Genomic DNA, 20578 nt, shown 5'->3' with positions numbered 1-20578 from the left:
GACAGGGAGGCGTCTGAGCCAGCCGTCAGGGACAGCCAGGAAGCCCAGCCTTTCCTGTGCCCCTGATCTCTTGGGCACTGAAGATACACCTCTCAATGAACTGTCCCCCAATAAAGGGAGAAGCAACAGCCAGCTCCCCGGCTTACACTCCGGGACCTGCAGAATAAAAGCAGCTTGTCCAGCTCCAGCGCCACCAGCCTCCTCCACCCCGTGTCCCCTGAGCCTCCGGGACCTCCGCGGCAGCCCACACCACCTGAGCTCTCACTGGCCAACATCACTGTGCCCCTGGAGTCCATCAAACCTAGTGAGCGGGCTGGGGTGCGGGCAGGTGCAGATTGGGCCCGGCCGGCTCACTGTTCTGGTGGGAGCTCTGTCTGGTGGAGCAGGTGGGAGGGTGAGGCTCTGCTCCCAGTCCTGCCATCGCCTGAGTCACAGGGAGCTCTAGGAAAGACCTCCATCCTTCCCAGGACTCAGTTTCCTCGTCCATCCCAGGTGATCACAAAACAGGCAAGAGGGCTTTTATAGACGGCCCCGGGGTCCTCCCCAACCTGGGAAGGCAGGGCCACGATACAGAGGTTTGGGGTCTCCCCAGGATCACGAAACCAAAGCAGAATAAAGACCCAGGTCCCAGCCTGGGCTTCTCCTGCCTCGCAGCAGTGGAGAGAGGCACCTGGAGCACCAGGCCCTGGTAAAGGCTGCCTGGTCTTAGCCTTGTCCGTCTCGTGAACTCACTGTGACCAAGGGCACAACATCTTTGCTGTCCCGGGACATGAGTAGTGGTGTCCCTGTCCTACCAGTAGGGAGGACCCTGAACTCCAAGAAGTGGAGTGACCCCACCTCACCCAGAGCCTTCACTCCAGCAAGCCAGGAAGTAGCCACATGGCGCTGGGGGCGGCCCCAGCTGTAACCAAGTCCTGGGTGACAGCCTTGCTTCAACCATCGCAGTAGTCCTGCCCCACCTGGGTACCAGTCTGTACCCCTGACTGCACTACTGCCCAGGTTCAAGGCAAGGACCTAAGTCTGTGGGTTCGTTTGCTTGTTCCAGCAGAGCGTTGAGCCCCAGAAGGGAGCCAGGGCTGGGGAGCTGGTTGGATGTGCCTGGGTCTGGCACCACCCATCGCCCTCTCCCCTTCTCCCCACCAGGCAGCATCTTGCCGGTGACGGTGTATGACCAGCATGGCTTCCGGGTCCTCTTCCACTTTGCCCGGGACCCGCTGCCCGGGCGCTACGATGTGCTGGTGGTGGTGGTTTCCATGCTGAGCACTGCCCCCCAACCCATTCGCAACATCGTTTTCCAGTCAGCTGTCCCCAAGGTGACATGGGCATGCCTCCCTTCTCTCAAGGCAGGGTGACTTAGCGTTGAATGGGGAGCCAGCTATCTGGGGGCAGGGGGCAGGGCGCAGGGCCTCCGCCTGTCTTCCTGGGGAGTTGGGTTGGGGGCAGGTAGAAGGCAACCAGAGGACAGAGCCCCAGGACCCCCCGAGGCAGAGCTGGCAGGGAGGCTGGGCCTGGCCCCCTAGGGGAAGGGGACAAGCTGCTGGAGTTAGCTGTGCGCCTGGTGTCCTGCCCGCAGGTCATGAAAGTGAAGCTGCAGCCACCCTCGGGCACCGAGCTGCCAGCCTTCAGCCCCATCGTCCACCCCACAGCTATCACCCAGGTCCTGCTCCTTGCCAACCCCCAGAAGGTGAGGGTCCTGGCTGTGACAGGTGCCGCTCTGGGGTGGGGGCAGCCTCTTCTCACCATCTGACCCTTCTCCCTTCACATCTGTGCCCCAGGAGAAGGTTCGCCTCCGCTACAAGCTCCTCTTCACCATGGGCGACCAGACCTACAACGAGATGGGGGATGTGGACCAGTTCCCCCCACCTGAGACCTGGGGGAGCCTCTAGAACAGAGAGGGGCTGGGGAGAGGAGGAGGCTATGGGACTGGCCACTGTCTGGCCTGGGAGGGAGGCTGTGGTGGCCCAGGATACCCGTTGTGCCCATGCCCATGTCCCCTGGGCCTGGTGCTTCTCCCCTCACCCCTGCGGCCCCTCTTTCCTTGCCCGCACCCCTGCTGCGCCAAACCCAAAGAGGCTGGGCCTGGGTCTGCACTGCTGGGACCCTCACCAAGGTGGGAGCCTGGAGCCGGGACGGGTTGCAAGGCCCTGAAAGGACTTGGGGTCATGGGAAAGAAGCATGGTTATCAGGCAAGGGCCAAGATCTCAGGCCCAGCCCTGACCCCAGCCTGGGGTGGGGTCATCCCCACCTGTCTCTTATGCCTTATGGGAAGGCCCAGCCATAACTTGGGGGCCATGCTGGAGCTGGGGACCAGCTCAGGCCTCTGCCATAGGAACTGGGTGACGGAGTGGGGGTGACATCTGCACCCCCAACTGTTTGCACTCTCTGGTGTGTGGTTTGACTCTTCATTTTTATTTCTGAGTGGCCCTGTGGTCACCATCTCACGAGGCCCAGTTGAGGGAGCCCTGCCTGCCTCTACTCCTCCTGGGGGTCTCACTCCACCCTCCTGGCCCCTTCACTGTCAGGCCTCCTGAGGGGCCCTGGGGGCCATGTGGCTGCTGGCTGAGGATCATACCAGAGGCTGGGGACCCCAACTGGGGGCTCCGGGGCCTCTGGCCAAGGGAGGACGTGCACTGGACTCTCAGTGTTTCTCCTTCCTTCATTGGCCTTTGCTGGGGCCTCCTGTGGGTGTCTCACCTGTCTGTCCACCTGTTGTCCATGGGTAGAAGTGGGGTCAGTGTGTGAATGAGAGCAGGAGTATTTATGGAAATAAAACATCCTTTTTCCTGGACCAGCTGCTCGTGTGGCCCTTCAGAGGTGGAGGGGGACGGGAGGCGCCGAGGAGCTGGAGGTCCTGCAGACCTTTCTACCCATCTTTAGGGGTCAGGCCCTAAGTCCCTCTCCCACCACCCCTGGGCCCTGCACTGGTGGAGGCCCAGCTTAGGGGCCTGTGGCCGGTGATGAGTCACCAGAGAGGGTTCAGGGCTGTGTTGGGCCCAGAGCCGTCCAGCTGGAAGTGAGTGACCACTCGGGCCTGCCAGGAACCCCAGCTATTGCCTTTGCTGAGGGGAAGGCCCTGGGCTGCTCACAACTTCCTCCTGCTGTGCTCAGCCCTCAAACAGCTACAAGGCAGCCCCTCCCAAGGTCCATGCCTCAGCCTCCTTCCTCAGAGGCTGCTCCCTGGAAGCAGGGTGTCAGCTGCCACTTGTTTCTGGAGCGGCACAGGGACCCTGCCCTCCCAGCTATAGCAGCAGTGCCTTACCTGGGAGGCTGTGGTCCAGGCTGGGCTGGGGAGTGGCTTAGAAGCCACACAGCAGAGAGCCAACCGGTGCAGCGCCCAGGACGGGGTGTTAGTCCAGGGCCTTGCCCGTGGTGTGGGCCAGTCCTGCAGGCTGCTCTGCAGGAGCAGGTTCCTGTTCAGATGAGTCTGGGGAAGGCTGCCCGCCATTTCTCCTCCCTAGTAAATGACAGGAAGTGCATTTGAGAAACCATTTTCACTTTGCCTAACCTAGAGTTTCCCACTCTGAACTTGGCCACACATCCTCTTTCCATAGATATCATTGAGAGGTGCTGGAGCCCGGCCCAGCCCGCTGGTTTTCCCAGAGCCCAGCACACCTGACTTCCCAGCCTACACCTTTCCAGTCAGCAAGTGAGGGGCGACACTGGAAGCGCAGCGTGAGGCCCCTCAGCCATGCTGCCTGCTGCGTGGAAGGGAGTAGCTGCAGGGCCTCTCTGAGGCAGCACTGCCGGCTCCTCCCCAACTGGAGCCTCCTAGCGGGTGCCTACGGTGCTACCCACCCCTGGTGGCAGCCCTCCTGCAGCGGGGCTTCCAGACACGCTGCCCTCTCAGCCACAGGGCCTGGCTCCTGCTCCTGCCCTGCCAGGCAGGTCTCTGCCTGAACACTGTGATGTGTCCGAGACAGTCTCTAGTTGAAAGGTTCTAAATAAAACCCTATTTCCCATAAGGTCCCTGGGGTCCCAGCAGCACCACCTGGAGCACAGTCTCATGCTGGCCCTTGAAGGGCTGCAGGTTGTAAGGGGGATGCATGAGATTTGGAACTAAGTCTGGGCCTATTCCCATGGGGTCCCTCGCTTGTTGTGTGGCTTTGAGCAAGGTACTTCCTTCTCTGGCCTTTGGGTTCCTTGCTTGAAAAGGTGAGAGGGACCCAGTGAGCTGTAAGGCCCCTCTGAGGCCTTCTGAAGAGACCTTGGGCAAAAGGGTCCCCAGGCTGTTGGCTTGGAGTGATGTAGATGTACAGGAACAAGGAGAGCCCTTCTGTCTTTGGACTGCCCACCTTCCTTTGTTCCTAGTCCATCTAACTGTCTTTCCCACAAGTGCTTCTTGAGCAGCCCCTGTGCCAGGCAGCCCCTGTGCCAGGCAGACAAGGGCATGGAACTTGGGAGCCAGAAGCTCAGCAGGACATGCCAGCAGCTGGGAGTGGGGTGAACATGAGGTGCCACAGAGGTGTCTGAGGGGCTGGGTGTCTGATCAAAGCAGGGGACCCTTGGCCTCCACTACCTGGAGGAGTATTACTCCTGTCAATTGAGACAGAGGTCCGGAACATCGCACAGGAGACCTAGTACCTCCAGAGTCCTTGGGCTGAATGGGGTACACAGAGAAAGAGTGTTCCCTGTCTCTGACCCCCACCCCTACCCTAGGAGCAGTGGGAATTCCCAGAGCTTGAAGCCACACTTGCACTTGTATTCATGTAGCTAGAGGCAGCAGCTCCCTTTTTTCTTTTTAGCAAGCACAGCGCACTGCTCATCAGTTCATGGCAGCCAGGGGAAACAGAGAGGCCTCTGCTCGCCTGGGGAGCCCACCTCTGCTGTTCTCTTCACTCCTCTGCCCCCAGTCTCTGTAGGCCTCCCGGCCAGGGCACAGGCATAGCCAGGCAGAGAACAGAGAAGCCGGCCCTAGGCCTAGCACGGTGCTAGACTCTGTCTTGATCCTCCTACTGCCCTGTGGCAACGGGAAACTGAGTCTGAGGGCTCGTAAAGTGCCTCAGGGCACACATTAGGGCCCAAATCTGACCGGCAACTCTTGAGGTGTCACCATGAAGGCACATTACCCCGCTTCCAGAGCCCTCCCAGCCCTCTATCAGCTGCTGGCCTTGGGGCCGGGGTTATGGATACACGCTCTCCAGGGCTATTGGGGTCATGGTGAGGTCCTCATGCCTCAGCCCCAGGCCCAGTCCCAGCCTGGGGATTTGCAGCAAGTCTTTTGGCCCGAGGAGGAGACAAGGAAGTTTTCAGAGTCCCAGAAGTCACACCGCAGGCCTAGATACTCTGGGCAGGCCTCAGCTTGGAGGGCAGCACTGATATGGCCACAAACAAGCAATTTGTCAAAGTGTCCCAAATGGGATGTTCTTGCTCAGTCCTGTGGCCCCACAGCTGACCCCTTCCACCACCACTTCAGCACCCAGCCACTGGCCTCCCTGCCCACATCCTGTTCAAGCTTCACCAGCAGACACTTCCCAGACTGTTAGAGGTTTTCACAGACAATCTACTTTGAGCCTCTGGGCTCCTCAAAGCAGCCATGTGGGTAAAGTAGGGGAGGGAAGGAGGGACCAGCATTTCTGTAGTCCAGACAGCGCCATATGACACGGCAGGAGAGCACATGGGGGCTTTGGACACCTGTCATACTTGCATTCTAACTTGACCTTAACCACTTAGCCAGCTAGGGACCTTGGGCCAGGAGCCTTAGTCTGCTCACCCATAAGATGGGACTGATACCAACTTCATTGGAGGGTGTGCTGACGTACATGACAGGAAGTGCCATTGTCCCAAGAAGGCAGCAGGACACGTTTAGGGAGCAACTGAGGCAGGACTGGGGGTAAAGAGTCCTCCTATCCCCAATTTCGCAGGCTAAATAATAAAAAGACAAGGCTAAGCACTGTTCTAAACATTTTACGTATTAACTCTAATCCTTACCATGACCTGTCAGGTAGATGGTATTACCATTATTCCTGTTTTACTGAGGATACTGAGACTCTGAGAGATTAACTACCTTGCCCAAGGTCACCCACCTAGTGAGAGAAAGCCTGGCAAGCTGGCTCCCTCAGCACCCTTAAGCTCTGTTCTTGCTGTCTTTTGAGCTGGAAATAGTGTCCATTGATGGAGTGTCTTCACTTGCCATTCAAGTCAGCTGTGTTTATTAAGCTCCTGCAACTGTGGCACATTGCTAGGCCCTGATGATTCAGCATGAGCCAAACAAGACCCAGGCCCCCCTGGGCAGAGACCCAGCCAAGAGAACAAGCCCTCCCAAGGCACTCTGAAAAGTTCTTGTGATTGGAGAAGGGGTTGGCTGGTGACCTCTGAGGTCCCCTTCTGCATCTGCAGTTCTAAAACTATGATCTCAGCATTGACTGATCAGAACTTCTGAGTCCAAAAGTCTCTTGATTACAACATCCTTTGAAGGAACAGCCTTTGATCCAACCGTTGGGGCTTCCAAACTTTCAGAGTACCACATCTAAGCGTGTTCACACCAAAATATACACTAAAATATACTCCTCACTCAGGTAAAAGGCACAGCAGCCCCACCCCAGCTGGACAGAGAAGAGCTCTCTGGTCAGACTCAAGGGGAGCCTGAAGCCCTGGTGCGAGGTCCAGAGCTCCAGGGGCCTGATTATATGACTCAGGTTGTTCCAACAGCAGCTCCTGCCCCAGCCCACATGCACTGACCCCTCCCAGGGCTGAACCTGGCACTCAGGTCTGGGCAAGCCTAGGAAGGACAGAGGCAGAAGCTAGGCCTTGCCTCAGGGACCTCCAGAACGGCTGGGGAAGTGGACAAGCCCAGGCCCAGCATGGTCAGGGCTGGAGGCAGGGCTGGAACAGGGTGGGGATACCATGCAGAGATTTCCCAGATGGCAGGACGGTGGCACCTGGTATCAAGTTGCTGGCTTGGGAGTCTTCAGTTTCCTGACTCTGCACACAGTAGGTTGTGCCTTTTGCAGAGACGGGAAAAACCAAGTCACAAGGAAGTTCTGGGATCTGGCCAGTGAGAGAGGTGGAGAGGCAAGGATGAGAACCAAGGTGCGCAAACCCTAGCCCCACATTTTAAAAAGTCAGGGGGACTCTGGTGTCTCCCTCCAATGAGGCATTCCTCATTGGAGTCAGCTGTGTTTATTAAGCTCCTGCAACTTTGCCCCCTTTCCAGAATTCCCTGCACGGGCCTTCCAGTTGGGAGAAGGGAGGTGGGTGAAGGAACCTTGCTTGGAATCTCATCAAAGCTTGAGCCTTATATCCAGGAGAATGCTAATTTTTGACCAGGATTCTACACTCAGGTGGGATGCCAGCTGGGAGGCTCTGGCTCAAGCAGCAGCGGCTGGGAGGGTCCCCTTCCCAGACCCTTCCCCACCCTGTGGGGGCCTTTCCAGCTACCCCTTTGGGGAGTGAAGGGGCAGCCTGTGTCCCCTGAGTGCCCACTCTGCACCAAGTCCCATGCCGGGCACGGAACACAGATGTCTGAGGCCAAGGTCCTCTAGAAGTGCCCAATCTGCCCACCCACACACAGTAGGTGCTCGGGTAATCCTCAAAGTGCAGTGGGTGTGGTAGGCCTCTACCCCATGCTCCTCCTCCCCAAGCCCCACTCCCTGGGGCTCCCAATGCCCAAGAAGCACAGGGGCAGAGTAAGGAGAGCCTACTATTTCCCGAAGCCTCTCATCTTGTATTAACTAGCAGCTATGGAGTACCTGCTGTATGCCCAACTCCATCTGGGGTAGAGGTCAAAGGGATAACTACTCCTGAGCTTGGGGGATCAGAACAGCACCCCTGTCACTGCCTTCCAAGAAGGAAGAACAGGGACTGAGGAAGTTTGCCAGAAGAGGCTTACAAATGGAGGAATGTTGGTGCTGAGGCTGGGAGAGAGCAGGGTGTCAGGGAACTGCTAAGTGGGGCACCCCCTTATAGGACCACAGGAACAGGATTATGGGTGTTGGGGAGCAGGTAGAGGTATCTTGTCCACTCTGCAACGGGCAAGGCCAAGACAGCTGACCCATCAGGCCATTAGAGACAGCAAGTCCAGAGTTCCAGGGACTTGTCCAAAGGCACGCAGCAGCAGGGTGGCCCCAGGAAGCCAAAGTGCCCAGCCAGTCGTCCAGCAGGGGAGCAGCAATGACCTTTGGTTCATGGTGGCCAGGAGGCCCTTCGGAGAGGGGGTCCAGGGCAGCATGCTTCGGCAGGCCCACGGGCCGGCTCGAGTCAGGGGGGCCTGTCTCGGTCTCTACCTCCTAAGCGTGGAATTCTCGTTCTCCTTTAAGAGGGGTGCAAAGGTTATTTATAGCCAGGGCTTGCAGGAACCGGGAGGCCGGGGTGGCGCGGTGGCAAGGAGGCTTACCTGCTTCCCGCCACCCGGGCTGGGCGGGGCGGAGCCGGGAGGAGGAGCTGGGGGCGCAACCTGTGGACGGCCGGGCGTCCGGCCGCCCGACACACTCTGGGACCGGCCGGGGGCCTTAGGGGGCTTTGTGGGGGGCCCGGAAGGTGCGGGAGAGCGAGAAAACAAACTTGGAGAGACGAGTGACCGGGAGCCCGGGGGCGGAGCCGCGAGCGGAGGAGGAGAGAGCGAGCAGCGAGCGAGAGCGCGGCCGGCCCAGGAAGCGGAGAGCGCCGCCCACCCATCCGGGGCGAGAGCCGCGCTGCGGGCAGAAGCAGGCTGGGCCGGGGGCTGCCGGGCCCTCGACCCCCACCGTGACCCCGCAGCCCCCAGCCCGCCCCCAAGATGATGAGGCAGCTGCATCGCATGCGGCAGCTGGCCCAGACCGGCAGCCTGGGACGGTGAGTGTCGGTCCTCTCCCTCCCGGCCGGACGCTCCCTCCCGCCGGACCCTAGGGGACGCAGAGGGGTGGAGGAGGCTGGGCACAGCCGGAGTCCTGCCTTCCCCCTCTGAAGGCCGCCCCACCTCCCAGCCGGAGCCGGAGGGTCTTCGCGGGGAGGGGAACCCCCGTCCCTGACAGGAGCGGCGCACAGGGCCGATCAAGGATGCTGACTCTTCCCTGCTCCATGAGCTCGCTGGCCTCATCTGTCCCCTCTGTGCAATGGGGACAATTACCCACTTGCGGCTGCCTGCAGCGGGGGTAGGGGCCGTCGGGGCCCCGGACCCTGGGGAGGGGGAGGAGGGGCCCGCCTGTCCGGCCGTGTGCCTCCCCACCCCCACGCCCTGCGGCCTCCAGCTTCTCTATCTTGCTTCTGCTTTTCCTAGCTTCAGGTGGTTAAAAAACATCCCCAGGTCTCCCCGTTCCCACCCCCGCCCCTCGAGCTGGTGGAGTGGAGGCCGGAAGTTTAGGGAGCTCCCAGGCCTGTCTTCTTTCTTCCCCCTGCGTTGGGAGTTTCCTATTCTGGGCCCAGGGGAGGAGACTGGGTGTCCAGGGACCTAGTTCTGGTCTCCCACTGGCACAGAGGCCTGTGTGAGCTTGGGCAGCCAGGCCATCTTGCTCGGGGCCTCAGTGCCCCCATACATTGCTGGGCAGGGACCCAGGGCCTGCCTACTACCGCCGTAGTCCAGGGTCCTGCATGACTGACAGCCCAGGAGTCTGAGCTCGCACACTTCCCGTTCTTGGGGCCAACGCAGGCCTCCTCTCCCCAGGGTCAGCAGAACAGAGGCTGGACCCTGGGGGAGGGTCTCCCTCAGGCGCCCTCCCAATGCAGTTCCGTCTGCGCTCTCTGAGGACACAGCCCTGGGTGAACGAGGAAGAATGTGTTCTATCTCCGCCTCCATGATGGAGGGGTGGATCACTGCAGGGAGCGGCCCTGGGGGCAACTGGGGTCCAGGTGCCCTGTTTGGGGGTGGGGGAGGTAGGGGGTTTCCTAGCCGGGGCTGGCTCAGCAGAAGCGCTCTCCCTCCACAGCACCCCAGAGACTGCCGAGTTCCTGGGTGAGGACCTGCAGCAGGTACATGCCTGGGCTGGCGGCCAGTGGCAAGGCAGGCCTGTTCAGGCTGTCGGCAGAGGGCCGGGTGGGGACGCCAGCTGGGGACCCAGGTTGAGTCATTCCCCAAGCCATTGTCCACAGGGTCCCCAGGAGGAGGGAAGGGAGAGGTGGGTCCTGCTCTGGGAAAGAACAGGTTGGTGGGGGGTAGGGGGACAACCCCCCATGATCTGTAACCCCGCGCCCCTCCAGGTGGAGCAGCGGCTGGAGCCAGCCAAGCGAGCAGCCCACAATATCCACAAACGGCTGCAGGCCTGTCTGCAGGGTCAGAGTGGGGCAGACATGGACAAGCGGGTGGTGAGTGTGGCCCCAGGGAGGAGGAACCGGACAGGATACCTCTGTCCAGTGGCGGAGCAAGGTCAAGGCTAGAGTCTCCCTGCCAGACTGAGCCCCTGGCACCAACAGGGCAGAAAGGGCTCTGTCCTAAGGCCCCTCAGGCACCAGGAGTACAAGGCTCTATCTCTTACTCACCTTCTTCTTGACTCCCCACTCTGCACCAGTCCCCAAAGCCAAGGCCAGGCCTCTGACACACCTGAACTTCTCTGTCCAGTCAGCACCCAGAGCAGAGCAGGCCCTCTCAACTAGGACAATCTGTGAGGACTTCCTGAAGGAAGTGGCATTTGAGCTGAATTTTGAGTAACAACTCACTGGTATTAATCAACAGTCAACATTTATGGACTGATTATTGCTAGTCTGTTGCTAAGATATGTCCAAGCGTTGCCTCACTTACTGCTGACAACAACTCTACGAGGAGGAAGCCTTTATTAACAATGTACAGTGGAGTAAATGGAGACGGAGAGGTAAAGTGACTCACTCAAGGTCACACAACTAGTAAGTGACAAAGCTGAGATTTGAACCCTCGTCCCTCTGACCAAAGTTGGTGTTCATTTTGAGCTCAGCAGGGACTAGGTCAACTACATACACCCTGGGGCAAGGGAAAGACTCCCATTCCCAGCGGAAGTTTCCTAGCTCCTCCATTCTTCCAACTGTGTGACCTTGGACAAGCTCCAGGCTCTCTGTTGCTAATTTTTCAGTCTGTAATAGTACTTGGTCCTTCTGTCCAATCATATGGCTTCTGGGAGGGGTAAATGGAACTCCAGATGGGGTGGAATGGAGGTACATGGTCACGGGGAAATGTCACCCCCACCATGCTGGTCATCATCCTATTTCCACTTGCACCTGTTTTTGTGGCCCTCCTGGGTTCCCTCCTCCCATGTCCACGCCCAATGCCTCGGTGCCCCCAAGGGACTTACCTGGTGCTCAGGCAGGGTGAAACGGGGCCCAGGAGGTGAGCACAGGCCGTCATCGCACTCACAGCTGGTCCCCCCTACTTCCTGCAGAAGAAGCTTCCCCTCATGGCTCTGTCCAGCACAATGGCTGAGAGCTTCAAGGAGTTGGACCCCGATTCCAGCATAGGGTGAGCATCGACAGCGCCTCAGCCCTCACCTGCTGAGGAGGGATTTGGGCAGGAAAGGGCCAGGTCAAAGAGGGCATCCTCCGAGGAAGGATGGCCAGGCTGGGGACAGTGTCCAGGTCAGTGAGGGCAGCCAGGCCTGGAATAGTGTTGGGCTCAGCAAAGATGAAAGAGAGACAGCAGAGGCAGGAGGCAGTGAGGAGGGAGAGGCCCATCAGGTGTTCCCAGATTGGGGGAAGGGCCATGGGTGCCTGGCCACCAGGTGCTTTATCCGCAGGAAGGCCTTGGAGATGAGCTGTGCCATTCAGAACCAGCTGGCCCGCATCCTGGCTGAGTTTGAGATGACCCTGGAGAGGGATGTCCTGCAGCCACTCAGCAAGCTGAGTGAGGTGACCCTCCTTCCCAGCCCACTGCCCCCGGCTTCCCCAGCTTCTAGTTCCCACCTCCCCAGCCCACTGATCCCTCCCTCCCTGTGCCTGCCCCAAGGAGGAGCTGCCAGCCATCCTCAAGCACAAGAAAACCCTGCAGAAGCTGGTGTCCGACTGGAACAACCTCAAAAACAGGTGCCATGCATAGTCAGCTTGTGGAGGTGGTCACAGAACTTTGAGGCCCTTCTCATGCTAGGAAGATACCACAGGGCCCACTGGGTACAGTGTGGGTACTTGTGCACACATTTGGCTCTTAGGGCACACGTGGTAAGGATACATGTGAGCATGCCTCTGTACATGTGTGTGTACACATGCGTGTACCAGCTGGAGGTTACCCCAAAGCCTAGGACAGCCATAAACAATCCTCCCAAGATCCCTAGATTGGTGGGAGGGCCCCCACCCCAACCCTCCACTCTACAGCTGGGTGGCTGTGATCACCAATTCCACCAGCAGGGGGCGCACCCGAGCACTCATGGCCCAACTCAGGCAGAGGCCCACGACCAGGGGAACTCTGAGATTTACATCCATAAATCCCACAGCCCTGTGTGGTCAGACCTGTGGAGGGGACACTTGGCTCTGGACATGCAGTGGGGACAGTGACCTCCCCACCTTGGGATTGTCCCCAGGCTCAGTCAGGCAGCTAAGAACTCAGGCAGCGGTCAGGGCCTGGGCAGTGGCCCAGGCAGTTACAGCCACACCACCACCGCCAACAAGGTGGAGATGCTGAAGGAGGAGGAGGAGGAGCTGAAGAGGAAGGTGGAGCAGTGCAAGGTGAGGGGCACTTGGGGTTCCCTGGATGTGCAGGGGTGGCAGGGGTTGGTACTATCCCCATTTCACAGATGAGGAAACTGAGGCTCAGGTGTGCTATGACTTATCAGAGACCACATGGCTGGGAAGTAGCAGAGCTAGGATTTGAACCCAAGGTCTGTGTACTCAGCCACTACCTTGTAGCCTCTTCTGTCTACACCATACACATAATACCTGGGAGGCAGAGACACGGTCTGTTCACCCAGGCCTTGGTGTGTTTGCTGAGTGAGCGAGTGAATTAAGGGTGAATGCATGGACAGTGAGTAACACAAGGCACGGTGCTAAGGGCATGGGGACACAGAGATGAGGACTAGAAGCTGCAAGAGCCACTCGAGAATTTGAAGGAGTTCCTGTGGGCCATCCCCAAGTGCAAACCTTGGCAGAGAGAGGAGAGCTTGCCGAGACCCTCCATGTACAGCTTGGGCAAGTCACCAACTGTGTAGACTGATGTGCTATTCAAGCCTCTGCTCCTGCTCTGGGTCCCTGCCTCACTGGAGTAAGCCCTCCTCTCTCTGTCCCCAAGGACGGGTACTTGGCCGACCTGTACCACTTTGCCACCAAGGAGGACACATATGCCAACTACTTCATCCACGTGAGTCCAAGACCAGGCTCAGAGGTGGACACCAAACCAGGGACCAGTGGGACACCCTGCAAGATGGTGGGGAGGACAGACCTGTTCTCACAGCCCTGGGGGAGGCCCAGCTTCTCTCACTTGTCCTCACAGCTTATGGAGATTCAGGCTGAGTACCACCGCAAGTCTCTGAGCTCCCTCGACACAGCCCTGGCTGAGCTGAAGGAGAACCACGGCCAAGCAGGTGGGAACACAGGCAGGGCCTGACCCCACACTCCGACCTCCACCCTGCTCGGGGCATGTTAAGAAGCTTACACTCCATCCTGAAAGGCAATAGGGAACCAAGGATGAGTTCTGAGCAGGGGAGGACTCGATTACATTTGTAATAGGTTGCTCTTCTGGTTGCTGCATGGAGGATGGCATGAAGGGGCAGGTCTGGAGCCAGAAGACCTGTTAGGGGGTAAAGAGGTGGGGACGGTGGCCTGGACTCGGGTAGAGGCAGTAGAGGGGGCCGGATTCAAGAGATATGTTGGATGATTTCAGGATGTGTGGCATGGATAGTCAGGTGGGAGGTGGCACTGTTGGCCAAAGCAGTAGGCCCATTGAGAACATCTGAGGGTGCCCCTGGCTGCCCAGGAGTGGGAGGACCCTGGGCCACTGATCTGTCTTGTCCCTGCAGACCCCTCCCCCTCGACGATGGCCGCCCCCTTCCCCAGGGTGTATGGGGTGTCACTGGGAACACACCTGCAAGAACTGGGCCGAGACATCGCCCTGCCCATCGAGGCCTGTGTCATGATGCTGCTCTCTGAGGGCATGAAGGAAGAGGTGGGGCCCACTGGGGCAGGTCGGGAAGGAGCATCGGGTCCCTCAGTCTGTTCCAAACCTCCCCTGCTGGCGCCTCTAATCCCACCATTAGAGCACAGGGCCCTGGGAGAAGGCTCAGCCTCCTGTTGCTGGATTGACAGCACCTCCCACTTAGTGATGCTCCTGTGGACCAGGCACTGCCGTAAGCCCTTTACATTCCCTGTTCCATTTAATTATCCTAGTAACCCTTGGAGGGAACCTCATTGGCTCCTTTGCAAGGGAAAGACAAAGGCCAAGAGGTAAACACGCCCAGCATCTCAGGAGCAGGTGGCAGTGGAACCAGGGACTCCACGTGCAGTCTCTGCTGCACGCCGTCCTCATCTGTCTATTGCACCTTAGCTGTTGCTAGTACATGGGCTCCATTCCTGAGGATAGAGCCTTAGGAAGCAAAGCAGACTTAGGCTGCTCAGTCCTGCTGGGCCTCCTCTTTCCCTTCCACTCCTAACCAGATGCCTCTCTCCCCTCAACTTTTCCCAGCTCCTCCCAGACTTCCCACTTTGCTCAGAATCTTAGGCCTTGAGAATTGGAAGGATCCATGGACATTGTGGTGTCCACTCTGCCCACCAGACCAGTGGGGACACTGAGGCTGAGTGAGTTAGGGCCTCCTGGCCAGGGTTTCCTGCCCCGCCCACACCCCTGTGACCCCAACCTGCTCTCTCCTATGTTCCAGGGCCTCTTCCGTCTGGCCGCTGGGGCCTCAGTGCTGAAGCGCCTCAAGCAGACAATGGCCTCGGACCCCTACAGCCTGCAGGACTTCTGCTCTGACCCCCATGCCGTGGCAGGTGCCTGCTCCGGGGAGCTCTGGGTGGGGGGCCCTTACCCCCAAATCCCTTCCCCAAAACTGCCTGAAATGATAGTTCAGCCTAAGGCCTGATAGTCTGCTGTAGAGACACCTGAGGAGACATGGGGGGGCCTTAAAGTGGGGTCCGTTATTAACCCTCTGGGCTGTATATACGTTCTTCTGGGGACAAGATCACTCGCCTTCCTCATGTTCTCAGCAAGGCCTGTGGCCCAGAGAAATGGTCATACCTAGACACATTAGTGTAAACAAGGGCCAGAGGCTGCTAACAGATGGAGAGTGCTGGCTACTGGTGGAGGTGGGGGCTGCGTCTGAGCCCCCACCGCCACTTCAGGTGCCCTCAAGTCCTATCTGCGGGAGCTGCCGGAGCCCCTGATGACCTTTGACCTCTATGATGATTGGATGAGGGCAGCCAGGTGAGGCGGGGTGGGGGTTGCTGCGGATGAAGAGGCTATAGACGTATGCCCTGGGATGGCTCACCAGGTCTCTCCCCCTCCTCAGCCTGAAGGAGCTGGGGGCCCGGCTGAATGCCCTCCAAGAGGTGTGCAGCCGCCTGCCGCAGGAGAACCTCAACAACCTCAGGTGAGCCCCGAGGCCCCTCCCTGGCCTCCCCAAAACCAGAGTCCAGCTGGGACTCGGGCCTGGGTTTGCGTCCTGCCTCCTTGTCCTAAGCAATATTTCTGAAAACACAGCTTCGGTTTATTCCTCATATTTTTCTATATGAAACATTGAACTAGACATACTTTGAACCTTTGAAGCCACACCACTTGGCTTCAAATCCCACTTCTGCCTGTGTGGCCCTGGGCAGGGGACTTGACCTCCCTGTGCCTCAGAGCCCTCATCTGAAAAGCACAAAGCATGACAGTCCCTACTCTGCAGGGAAGCTGAGATCTCTGCTTAGCTCAGTGCCTGATGCATAGGTGGTGCTCAGTAAGTCAGCTAATGTAACTTTTAAAACATTTTAAACCATCCCATGGGGTATCTTTGCCACACCGTGGAAATCCCAGGCTGTGAAACTTTCAGGCCTCGGGGGCATCAGTGGGTGTTCATGGCCCAAGATGCCCTGCTCTTGGCCGTACCCCGACTCCTGCCTCCCAGATACCTGATGAAGTTCCTGGCACAGCTGGCCGATGAGCAGGAGGTGAACAAGATGACACCCAGCAACATCGCCATCGTCCTGGGACCCAACCTGCTATGGCCCCCTGAGAAAGAAGGGTGAGGGGCTATAGGTTGGGGGAAGGTGGCAGCCCCACCTCAACCATCCACTGCTTATTTTTCCTTGGGCCTCAGTTTCCCCATCCTCAGAGGGAGTGGAGCAGCTCCTATCCTCAAGGCTGCAGGGAGGAGCATCCAGAGAGGTTAGGGACCCCACAGGGCGTTGGTAATAGGTACTCTTATAATGACAGTAATGGGGTACTTGAGGGGCTAGGAGCCCAGAGATCCGATCCTAGCCCCATCCCTCCACCTGCCAGAGGTGGGCCTTAGGAAATCACTCTCTGGACCTCCATTTTCCTCCTCTGTAAATTGGAGAGAAATTATACAAGGTTTGAGGATTTTTGCTTTGGGAATTAAATGAGATAATGAGTGGTGAAATATTTTATAAAGTGTAAAGGGCAGTGCTAGCCGAGGGATTGGCATTAGTCACCTGGTCCCAGATGGCTGAAAGATTTCATTTGCCAAGTGCAAGTACATGGTGGAGGCCACCCAGCTCCAAGAGCAGAGAGGAAGGCGCCCTCGCTGCCTGGTGCTGCCTCTTGTGTGCCAAGGAGGGGACAGCTGGGCGTGCGAGTGATACATCTGCCACCTACTGGTGGTCGGTGAGCTTCTGGAGAACAGGGACTTGACGTGACTGAGCCACACAGCCGGGGTCCCGAAGACTGTGAAATGGATGACTCACAGCTGCTCGCTTCTGTCCCAGGGACCAGGCCCAGCTGGATGCCGCCTCAGTGTCCTCCATCCAGGTGGTGGGTGTGGTCGAGGCCCTGATACAGAACGCAGACGCCCTCTTCCCTGGAGGTGAAGCTCCTGCACTTGGGAATGTGCCCCTCCATGCCCTCCTCTGCCCAGCTCCATGCCCTCCTGACTCAGCTTCAGGCCCTGGCAGCCCCACAAACCCACCGTGAGGCCTGGAGGAAATTGCCTCTCCCCTCTGAGCCTCAGTTTCTCATCTGTAGAATGGGGATGGTCCTGCCTGCTTTGTGGGATTGGTGTGAGGCTGACGTGGGAGTGGGAAGACGAAACACAATCCAGATGGTGTCAGGGCAGAGTAGAGGTGGTCTGGAGACCCCAGGGGTTGGGGGGTGGCTGGTGGAGGCTCTGAAAGTTAAGACCTACTCCCCTCTATCTGCAGACATCAACTTCAGCATGTCAGGCCTGTTCTTGGCCCCTGTCCCCCAGGACAAGGTCAGCAACAGGCCAGCCTCTGAAGAGCTTCCAACGATGGCTCCGGCTCCAGCTGCTACCCCAGCTTTAGTGGCTACCAAGGAAAGGTGAGGACTAATGGCCGTGACTGGAGCCTGTCCGGGCCCAAGTGCCCACCCCGAGGCACCACCTCTCAGGGCTTCCAACAGCATTTTAGGAAATGTACTTACTGTATTGTCATCCCAAATACCAGGCTTCCCAGATTGGAGTGGGTGGGGTGGAGACTCGGAGGCTGTATTCCTCTCAGTCTCTGATGTGTTCTCTCGTTCATCGTATGGCTATTTACTGAGCACCTACTATGTGCCAGGTGCTGTTTTAGGCCCTGGGGATTTAGGATGTAGGGAGCTAATCATTTTGGAATTTGTAAATACCTTCCAGTCTTCTCTTTGATCCTTTAAATCTGGAAGGGCTGCGTGGTAACGGCGTTACCTCCATACCAAGCAGGTATTGTTCAGTTATCAGATGGCTGGGGCCCAAACCATGAGTTTCCTCAGGTGAGCAAGGCTGACAAATGCTGCCCTTAGAGCTGCCAGGGGCTGGGGAGAGAGAGTCAACAATCACACTGCTAAACGGGTAATATGATGTCAGGCAGTGGTGCATGCTATAAAGGAGAATAGGGCAGGCTGGGGGTAGGGCAGGGAGCTGCTTTGGCTCTGGGGTCGGGAAAGGCCTCCTTGAGGAGGAGCCTGGAGTGAGCCTGGCCTCTCCCTCTGCTGCTTGTCCACTCTGGCTTCTAGTGCCTGGAATATCTCATTGGGATCACACAGGGGCCGAGAGCTGAGGCAGAGCGGAGGTCCTGCTTCCTACTCCTCATCTTGGTCCCATGGGGACTGTGGTCATTGTCACAGTGTCACACAGCAGCCAGGGCTTCAGTGTACTCAAACCCTGGCCAATGCCAGAAGCATCTTTCCAGGGGGTGCCCAGCCTGGGGACAGACCCCAGGCACAACCACAGGGGGTGGGCAACAAGTGCTGGGAGGGCCCAAATGGAACCTGTTGTCCAGGAGTCTCCCCAGGATTCCAGGAGACTTCTGCGAGATGGCCAACGTTGACCCTTATCCTCTCCTTCCCTTGCAGAACAGAGGCTGAGGCACCCCGCAGACCAGCCTCCCCCAAGGTCAGTAGGAGTTCCCCAGAGGCAGCCACCCCAGTGGAGGATATGGCTCGGAGGAGTAAGTTGGCCACGGGAGGGAGAAGGTGGACAGAGGGTGGGAAGGGAATCGGGGTGGGCAATCCAGACCAACCCATTTTTTCAGACAGCTGGGGAGGCCAGGAATCCAGGTGGCTAAGAGCCCAGGTTTGCTGCCTGACACTCTGGGTTCAGATTCCAGCTCTGTGACTTTGACCTATCTGCTCCTTCTCTGTGTAACGGAACAATAACCGCTCCTACCTTGTAGAGCTGTTTGGAGAATTAAATGGTGCTGGCTGGCTCATACCCAGCATGCAGTAAATGCTCACTAAAGGTCAGCCATTGTAAGTGGGGGGGCCAGAAGAGTCCAGTCCCTCAAGAAGCCCAGAGGTCACAGAGAGAAGAGGGAGTGTGGAGTCTTCAAAGGGCAGGAGAGAGGAGGTGGAGGTGGTGGTGGAGATGCCTCCTCTAGGCCCTTGGGTGCACTCACCTGCTGACTTGCCCTAAAGCCAGGCAGGTGAGAAGACCAAGGGTTCAGATGGGGAGTCATTGCCCCTGGTTGGCCCCACCCAGCCCGGGACGCACTGGAGTTTTAACATCTGGGCGTGCTTTGTAGAGCCAGGGTAGCTGGAGCAGCTGCAGGAGCCCCTGGACCAGCAGGAGCTGACAGGTCCCCTAGGGACCTTCCTATAGGAGGGGTCATCTCGCCACCTTTCCTGGGTGGGAGCAAGGGGATACTTGCTCACTAGAGCACACCTGAAATGCTCAAAGGACTATCACAGCATCACCTGAACTGGTCCTCGTGTCAAGGGATGCCAAGACTTCCATCCCATCCTACCCACGAGAAAACTGAGGCCCGAGGGACAAGTGATGTGCCCACATCCCCCGGTGGGTGGAGGCAGAGCTAGGACCAGAGTCCAGGCCTCCTGGCCCCCCAGTCCCTTGGCTGCCTCAGGAGGTTGGGAGTGCACTGGGATCTCTGAAGGCTGGGCTGGGGTAGTTCTGCGGGGGCTTGTGAGAGGAAGGAAGCAAGACCCAAGGGTCGGGAACAGGCAGCATTTTCTGTAGTCAACAAATATGTATTCAACGCCTGCTTCATGCCCAGCACTGTGCTAGCCAACCACACATAAGATGGCCTCGCTTAGTTTACATTCTAGCTGGGGAGTCAAACAAAGTAAAAACTGATGAGAGCACCAAGTTTTGTGAAGAAAATGCAACAGTAACCGGCATGGGGTGGGCAAAGGGTATGACAGGAAGCGGTAGGGGACGTGGACAGGGCCCTGGATGATGAGAAGCCAGGCATGGAAACTGTTCCTGGCAGAAGGAATAGCAGATAAACAGGCCCTGAGGTGGCATTGAGCTTGGTGGATTTGCCACAGGTGGTTGGACATCTAACCACCCCTTTCCTTCCTCCACAGCCAAGCGCCCGGCTCCTGCCCGGCCCAACATGCCACGCCCCCAGGCCTCCAGCACCCGCTCCTCCCCTCCAGCCCCATCCCTGCCCCCTGGTTCTGGCAGCCCTGCGACCCCCCAGGCTCTGCCCCGCCGTCTAGTAGGCAGCAGCCTCCGGGCCCCCACAGTGCCACCCCCATTACCCCCCAACCCCCCACAGCCTGTGCGGCGCCCGAGCCGACATTCGCCAGCCTCCCCCCACCTGGCGTCCCCGAGTCCGGCCTCGCCCAGCCCGGTCCCTCTGAGCATGCCTGCACAGGTGGACCTGGGGGCCACCGAGGAGGGAGGGGTACCTGAGGCTGTAGGAAGGGCCTCCAGTCCCCCAGCGATCCCCCCTCAGCCGCAGTCCAGGAGCCTTGACCCAGAGACCAACTGAGCTCCCGTCAGACAGCCCTCAGTGTCCCTCCCCTCCTACCTCATCCTCCCAGGACACACCCTCTCTGTCCCAAGGGGTGGGGGCCTCCAGCCTTTGTCTGTAAGTGCCTCGGCGCCCGCTGGGTTGGCCCCCATGGTAAGGGGGACTCCGGACGGTCCTCCACTTCCAGACCTTTTCCTCGTGGATCTATCCTGGGCTGGGGGACCATCACCTAGCTCCCCACTTTCTGTAGTGTCCCAAAGCAGCCGCCAGAAGGAAGGAGAGAGGCTTGCCTGCTCCTATAGGACTTTTATTTTTCTCTTGCCAACATATTTTTTTTGTAAGGCTGGTAAATAAATTATTTTGGACAAAACTGGAGCAGCTGCCCAAATGAGTTTTATTTTCATCCTTGAAATATAGA

General features: G+C 58.4%; 2 protein-coding genes and 1 long non-coding RNA gene across 5 annotated transcripts in view; 2 read left to right on the top strand and 1 right to left on the bottom strand.

Annotated features, from left to right (window-relative positions):
- Positions 1-2788, top strand: part of GGA1 (golgi associated, gamma adaptin ear containing, ARF binding protein 1) — an 18797-nt gene extending 16009 nt beyond the window's left edge. Inside the window, exons 14-17 of the mRNA XM_036891107.2 lie at positions 117-304; positions 1144-1313; positions 1574-1684; positions 1776-2788. Of these exons, the coding sequence (XP_036747002.2) occupies positions 117-304; positions 1144-1313; positions 1574-1684; positions 1776-1886 (580 nt within the window). The 3' untranslated portion in view covers positions 1887-2788. The remainder of the gene's footprint in view (positions 1-116; positions 305-1143; positions 1314-1573; positions 1685-1775) is intronic.
- LOC118915365 (uncharacterized) overlaps positions 1-8464 on the bottom strand; it is a 9308-nt gene extending 844 nt beyond the window's left edge. The window contains exons 1-2 of the long non-coding RNA XR_005026048.2: positions 8333-8464; positions 3260-3454 (exon numbers count right to left, since the gene is read on the bottom strand). This is a non-coding gene — a long non-coding RNA (uncharacterized LOC118915365). The remainder of the gene's footprint in view (positions 1-3259; positions 3455-8332) is intronic.
- On the top strand, positions 8453-20578 carry SH3BP1 (SH3 domain binding protein 1). Of its 3 annotated transcripts, XM_036891101.2 has the most exons (18): positions 8454-8769; positions 9840-9882; positions 10111-10215; positions 11259-11335; positions 11610-11721; positions 11819-11895; positions 12387-12531; positions 13091-13159; positions 13292-13382; positions 13818-13963; positions 14673-14784; positions 15136-15217; positions 15303-15383; positions 15900-16016; positions 16720-16817; positions 17152-17290; positions 18299-18393; positions 19769-20578. In XM_036891101.2, the coding sequence occupies exons 1-18, from the start codon at positions 8714-8716 to the stop codon at positions 20176-20178; spliced, it is 2055 nt and encodes a 684-aa protein (XP_036746996.2). In that variant the 5' UTR covers positions 8454-8713; the 3' UTR covers positions 20179-20578. The 3 variants fall into 3 exon arrangements, with proteins under 3 accessions (XP_036746998.2, XP_036746996.2, XP_036747001.2); XM_036891103.2 differs by lacking the exon at positions 10111-10215 and having other exon boundaries at positions 8453-8769; XM_036891106.2 differs by lacking the exons at positions 8454-8769; positions 9840-9882; positions 10111-10215 and adding an exon at positions 10228-10749 and having other exon boundaries at positions 19769-20577.

Source organism: Manis pentadactyla, chromosome 10 (assembly GCF_030020395.1).
Source record: "Manis pentadactyla isolate mManPen7 chromosome 10, mManPen7.hap1, whole genome shotgun sequence".
In the NCBI taxonomy this organism is placed as follows: Eukaryota; Metazoa; Chordata; class Mammalia; order Pholidota; family Manidae; genus Manis; species Manis pentadactyla.
This window is presented reverse-complemented; position numbering and strand designations above follow the sequence as displayed.